Genomic DNA, 7,039 nt, shown 5'->3' with positions numbered 1-7,039 from the left:
AAATATATTTTTAGTTTTGCCACGTGGTCTTTAAATTAATTTTTAAAAAATCATCAACGTTTATATTTTCGAAAAATCGAACCCGATTTTTAAAATCCGAAAAATCTCAAAAAAATTCCTAAAATTTAAATAAAATTAAAATACCAAAAATGCTCATAAAATAATAAAATTTAAAATTTTGGGGTGTTACACAATGGGATATTTATATGAGGCTATTCATAAAACTAGAGAAGAAATAGTATGGAGATGCACTTTCATTATTTGATATTTGATTTTTTATGTAGATGAATGGTGGTTGTGTCATAGAAGCAGTGCACCAAATTTGCAAAAGTTAGCAACTTGAGTTTTAAGTCAAACATGCAATGCTTTAGGTTGTGAGAGGAATTGGAGTATTTTTTAACACATCCACTCTAAAAAAAGGAACAGATTAGAGCATCAAAGGCTCAAGGACTTGGTTTATGTTCATTATAATTTAAGGTTACAACAAAGGTATTAATTTTTCATTAATTAAATTATTTTTTGATGCACTTATGAAATTCTCTCTTTATAGCTTATATTTTTTAAGCTTTAATAATTTTTTATATAATTATATCCAGGAATTATTTCAAAGGTCGAAACTATAACCCTATTGATTTTGAAGAGTTTAGTGCTAATAGAGCTTGGATTTTTGAGGAGGAGCCCTCAAATTTAACCAATGAAGAACTTTAGACTTTCAACAATGAATTGGCCTCCTGCAACATTCAAAACAATCCAACTATTGGTAATTATTTAATTTTTTTTACTATTTACATGATAGACTTTTATTTTCATGGTTAATGTTATGTAATTTAACATTAATGCCTACTTTTTTTTTTGGGTAATGCATCAATTTCATAAATTTTAGATGATTTGAACATGGAAGATTTTGAATTTGATGATGATGAAGATGATGGAAATGGTTACAATTGATACAAATTTTAGTTCCTGGCTTTGAATTATGCATGAAGGTTCAAAAGAATATTGAGATGTGTTGTCATGAGACTTTAATAGTTTAGTTTAATTTTGTTTTAACTACTATCTTAGATGTTGGTATTTGAATTTAATTTGGGTTTGATGTTTGTACTTAATTATAGTAATTTGACTTGTACCAATAAGATAAATTTTTATAAATTAATTTGATTAATTATTTTATTATATGATTATCGCATTTAATATTATAATTTTACTATATATTCTTATTATATTTACTCTTATATTCAGGTTAAAAATTTTATTTTTATACAATAATTTAAATAAATTATTTACAATAAATTTAATAAAATTTTAAATTTTTTTTATTAATTTTAATAAAATATTTATCTATGAAATATTTGTTTATTTAATTTAAAATTAAATTATATTGTAATGTCATTAAAATATATTTCAATAATATTATAATAAAAATAAGTTAATATAATTTATTATTTAAAAAAATAATTTAAAATATTTTTATTTATTTTATTAATAAATATATTTATAAGTTATTTTTTTATGAAATATAATAATTATTTATTAATAATTTATAAGTACTCAATTGAGTCCCATTAAAATACAAACTCGATAGCTCACACCCATAGATAACCAATTTAGTATCAAAGTTAAAGTTCATCGATTTAACTGCTTGAAATTTTAATGAAAAAAAGTTCAAATATGCCACTCAACTTTTTATTGAAGACAAGATAAGTCAAATTTTCACTTTTGGGAAAAAAAAAAAAAAAAACTCCAAATTTTGATTTAAGGTAAAAAAAAAATCATAATGTAATAAAATATTATTTTTAATAATAAAATATTATTTTTTTATCATTTTTAAATATTAATAATTATTTTATACTTTTCATTAAAATAAAAGTAAAAATAATTGAAGAACAGCAACAACATTGCTTGAAACGCAGAAAAACCCATAACACTCCTTCACAAACCCATGATAATATCAAAAATTCGTCAAAAATTCAAGAACACAGCCCTCCATGAGACAACATCAAACATAACAACAGCAAAAACTAAAATATCATTGGGACGCGTTTAGGCAGCAGAGAGAGCAGCCTATGCAACGAAGTGGTGAAGACTATTATTAGACAACTAATGGTGAGAGTAAAACAAGCTTCTAGAGAGATGAAGAGAATTTTTTTTTTTTTTAATAGAAACAGCTCACAAACTTGAAGTTTAACAACTCCAAATTAACACCAACCTCTGTATAATGCTCTTCCTATAAACAATCACCTTGACTAGACATAAGGTGGAGATCCGGGTGGTGGGTAATTGGATGAAGGAAGAGGAAGATAACCATAGGGCTGTCCATATGCTTGTTGAGCTGGATATCCAACAGAGGGAAGGAGGAGGAGGAGGAGAAGAAGAGAATCTATTGGTTTTGAGAAGCCAAAATGTTCAGTTAAGAAACTGTGAATTAAATTTAAGAAAGAAGTCGGTGCATTCTACCTTATGTTAAATACAACTCTTTCAAATACAATAGTCAAATACATAAGCTTTGCACATCAATTCAGTGAAAGTACTGACAGGGTAGTGCTGAAGACTACAGAAAATACACAGGATTCTCGTTGACATCGAGATTTCAGTAGTCCTAAACGAAAGTCAAATATGTATGACACAACAGCCCTTGATACCTAAAATACTACTAGGAAAATTTCACTATCAATATTTAAACTTTAAGGCCCAAGAATAGTACAGAGCAAAAAGAAGTTTTAAAAAATAACTCAACCCCAGAACATAATGGGATGAATCTATCGGGCCTGCAAACCAGAAGTTTGGAATGACACTTATCTACTCAGCCTTTGGTTCTCATGATTGTGATGCTTCCTTTTCCACCTTCAGTGCGGATTTTAGTTTTGCCAACAACAGGCTTCCCAGAAAAAGCTGAAGTAGGGAAAGTAGCAGGATCTTCAACATTTTGCTTTGAATTTGATGGCGGACTGCGGATCCGTTGGTTTATGTCCTTCAGAGTAACATCTCCATGGAACCCACAGGGTTTGATGAAGGCAAATGGATAGACAACAGATGAAGCTAACTTAGTGGGCGTTCGTATAAAAGACTTCTTACCTTAAGGTGCAGAAAGAAACTCAGGCATAGTTAGTTTATTGGTTTTAGCGTAAAAAAAAGTTAAAAAAATATCAGCAATAATACTAGAAAACATAATCTATTTGCTAGAAAATGCAATAACCCACATGTCATGCTGATATTTTGATGGTTTATTTTACTTCCTTAGTTACCCCATTACTAAGAATTAGGCAGGCATTCCAGATACAGAACCAATTAACGGAAAGTGGAACAAAGAGAAGAACTTCATTGCACTAAAGTGACCACAAATGAGAAATTCAAATATCATTAGTAAATATCCATTATATTGTGATCAGTATACATATAAACAAAGAGAACATTGAGAAAAGAGCAACACCTTTAAAAACTACATTTTGAGGAGTCCGGGCAACATGCTTTTGAACCATATTAGCTTCACTTCCGAGTGGACTATTGCAGAACTCTACAGCAGCAAGGTAATATCATGCTCTTTACATAATATTCATTTTGCACGTCACATGATACGTAAAAAGAACAATAGTGCATATTCATGCACATTATGTGAATGAAAAAACAATGCATATACCTGAAATATCAATTTGAACATCAGATGCTCCAGCAAAATTCCTAAGTTTCACATAATAAAGCAGTAAGCTTTTAGTAGACAAAAAACAAAAAAGAATCTAAAGTATAAAGAAGCATACATATCATTGGGACTAAACTGCATGTCAGTGTCATTAAGGCATTCAGCCAACCACCCCTCAGATGACTGATCCAGAACCTCATAACTGGAGGCAGACACATCTGCTTAAACACATGACATCATTATTACAAATCATAAAGTATTGAGGTAAAAAATCAGATACTCCAAAGTCAATTGGCTTCTGAACAGAATCTTGAAAGAGACAAACCTGAAAACCCAGGAGCCCACTCTGATGCTTGAGGTAAAACTTCATCAAGTGAGTCCTCCCTCTGCTAAACATAGAACCAAAAACATCAATAACTGAAATATAAGAGTTAATCCAATCTCATAAGTTTGGTACACACTGTAGTACTCTATCGATAATGCAGGTCAAGATGAATTATAAGGCTAAAATGTTTGAAGGACCAAAGGCAGAACTAACCTAGTTAAAAGAAACAGCATTATACATAATAATGTCAGTTAAAGATCCAGGCCTCAACTAATTATATTTCTACAACATCAAGATAATACACATACCACAATTAATTTGCCTATTTATGCACATCATTTGATGTGTATGATAGGTTTTTCCAGAGTAACAACCCAAAGCTTGTATTAGCACAAAATTTTAATTTCACATATAGACTATTCTTTATCAACCAGGTCACAATAATGACAAGCTTTAGATAATGGAAGTCTCAGAAAATTAAGGGGATATCTAGCATTTACATTTGATAGAAACAAAGACGGCATCTCTTCATTGCAAAAGGGGGAATCTACAGCTTGAGTATCAAACTGTAACATCCTGCGCCTCTTTAATTGTGAAGAAGTTTCTTTCTGTTCTTCTGGTTCCTTCTGCATGTTATCTGAAATGCATTATTTCTGATTAGAAATGACAGCAGGCGACTTAAAATTAGGCAAAGCAGAAAACAATAATAATTTATAAAAATATGGGGAATAAAGCCATACCGTTATGATTAACATGGTAGGCCAAATCCCCACAAGCCTTAACTGGGGTCGTTTCATCTAACATGTAAGAGAGATCTTCCTCATTCAGAGTCACTTCATTCCATAAACATTGAGATACATCTGCTGAGAACAATAACACCACCTAGACATCAGATTTGCTTTACAGCCTTGCTCAGCTTCAGTGAAATATTTTTCACTTCCAAGCAAATTAGAAACCATGCAACAAATTACCATAATTGGAGTCCTTTTGAAGACAATAGTCCTCCCCTTGCCAATCCCAATGTTCTCCATTGCCACTTCATAAAATAAGGAAGAAATTTCAAATATTAGGCTTATCAAAACACATCCTAAAGCCTAACAAAGTAATAGGCAATCATAAAATTCAACGCTCAACTAAAAGAACAAGGAATGTAATCCTGAGATGATGAATTGATCATATATCTCATGCTTGGAATTAGGTTTCATTTGGCATTTTACTATGTTGAGCCTAAGTCAATCTCAGCCCAACATAAATGATTCAAGAAGTAAAAAGAAACATAATCAACAATTTGCAGACAAAATCAATGCGAAATGAATTATCATCCAGCATATTACATATATAACATAAGGTCGGAAAAAGTAAGATCAGCTCATTGCATCCAATTTTGTAGTCCAAATCAAACATCAAACATAGAGAAAAGGAACATTTCAATTGTTTGGATCTAAGCCAAGATAAGAACAATAGACCATAATATATGTTTACGCAATTTGCTATGCATAATAAATTATCTAAACAGATAATAAAGGGTAAAAGGAAAAGGGGAAAGAAAATAGAATGACCCACCAATTTGTTCAGAGCCCACATCCTCTTCATCATCGTTTTACCCTCAAACAGTACAAGATAAATCCAGCAAACCCAACAAACAAAAAAGGGGAAAAAAAAAAAAGAAAGCAAATCGAAATTCACAAAACCAGCATAAATGTATAAATAGATAAATAACTAAAACTAAAATGTAGACCAAAATATCAGGCAATCTACCGTAGATTTAAAAATAAATAAATATAAAAATACATGCAGTTCAATGAATCCCATCTTCCAAGTCACTCAAACTCAACTCAACTAAAACTTTATCAAAAAAATTTTATAGGGTTCGGCTATATCTTACAAATCAGTACACCAACAAAAAAAAAGTTATTTTCTAAAAAGAAAATAGAAAAAACATTTCACAACATACATTACCAGTTTGAGAAAGAGATTTACCAGTCATTGCTGTAATCCATCTCTACAACAAAAAAAAATGCAAACTCAGAAATCAAAAGCACTCCCTTTCTCCTCCTAACGCTTTATTATCAGAAAGCCTTAGCCACCTATTCTCTTAGAATTCTCCACACACTGCTATCCAAACAAACAAAATATATATAATATATACACAGTGACAGAGATCAGTGAGTGTGCTCTGCTTGAGATGTGTGCGCTCTCTCTCACACTACAAAGAAGAAAAAGTGCCCACTCCCCTTTTATTTAATTCCAAGTATCTCTCTGTGTGTGCTGGATTTTTAGATACATGACATTGAGATACCAAAGAAAGGAAAATTACAGAGACCATGACAGCCACTGAACCTTCCCCTGAGTCCGTTACTCGCGTGATTATCTTTCCTTAATTATCTATTAATCCAGATATTCCTTCGATAAATTACTTCCTTTTTCTTTCACTCCTCCCTCTTCGCGCGTGAGTCAACTGTCCAATAACTTTTTAGGGTTTGGTAGTACCGCTGGACATGGCGCGTATGTGTGGGGCATGGGGTTGAACGTGACATTGCCCTTGTTTCGTTAGTGGGGTCGATACGACAATCGACACGACACGACAGGACTTTGTGATGTGCGAAACCTGGGCCTGGATTTGGGCATGGGCTATTTTATTCCGCAAATTTTTATCAAATCATTTTTTAAAAATTATTTTATTTATAATTATTTATCATTTAAAAAAAAATTAATAAGCACTCATATTATTTTTAATTATATTTTTATTTTTATTAAACATAATCCCTCCCTTAATTATATGGGATAAGAGATAATTTAATTAAATTAATAAGTATTTTATTATAATTTAAGTGATTTATTTATTTTATTAATCTCTATAAAAATTTTTAAATAATGAAATAGATTAATATAATAATTTATTACTTTAATCCTTAATGGTAGATATTTTTATTTAATGGTATAAATTATATGTAAATGGTATTTTTATAAAATTTATAAAATCAAATTATTTATTTTTTTTACTTTTATTTATTATTTAATATTTTTACAAATTATTAAAAAGTAATTAAATTACATAAATTATAATAATTTTTTTTTAA

At 30.2% G+C, this 7,039-nt stretch overlaps 1 protein-coding gene across 7 annotated transcripts; it reads right to left on the bottom strand.

The window, feature by feature from the left end:
- Nucleotides 1-2,427: 2,427 nt before the first annotated feature.
- Nucleotides 2,428-6,327, bottom strand: LOC110642061 (protein XRI1). Of its 7 annotated transcripts, none has more exons than XM_021793994.2 (9): nucleotides 5,940-6,327; nucleotides 4,931-4,995; nucleotides 4,700-4,822; nucleotides 4,460-4,596; nucleotides 3,960-4,023; nucleotides 3,771-3,852; nucleotides 3,635-3,675; nucleotides 3,428-3,511; nucleotides 2,428-3,072 (listed from the first exon to the last, which is right to left on the bottom strand). In XM_021793994.2, the coding sequence occupies exons 1-9, from the start codon at nucleotides 5,957-5,959 to the stop codon at nucleotides 2,801-2,803; spliced, it is 888 nt and encodes a 295-aa protein (XP_021649686.2). In that variant the 5' UTR covers nucleotides 5,960-6,327; the 3' UTR covers nucleotides 2,428-2,800. The 7 variants fall into 7 exon arrangements, with proteins under 7 accessions (XP_021649686.2, XP_021649685.2, XP_021649682.2 ...); XM_021793993.2 differs by having other exon boundaries at nucleotides 3,753-3,852; nucleotides 4,700-4,819; nucleotides 5,940-6,326; XM_021793990.2 differs by having other exon boundaries at nucleotides 3,753-3,852; nucleotides 5,940-6,325.
- Between the last annotated feature and the right edge of the window lie 712 nt (nucleotides 6,328-7,039).

This window comes from Hevea brasiliensis, chromosome 10 (assembly GCF_030052815.1).
Source record: "Hevea brasiliensis isolate MT/VB/25A 57/8 chromosome 10, ASM3005281v1, whole genome shotgun sequence".
In the NCBI taxonomy this organism is placed as follows: Eukaryota; Viridiplantae; Streptophyta; class Magnoliopsida; order Malpighiales; family Euphorbiaceae; genus Hevea; species Hevea brasiliensis.
This window is presented reverse-complemented; position numbering and strand designations above follow the sequence as displayed.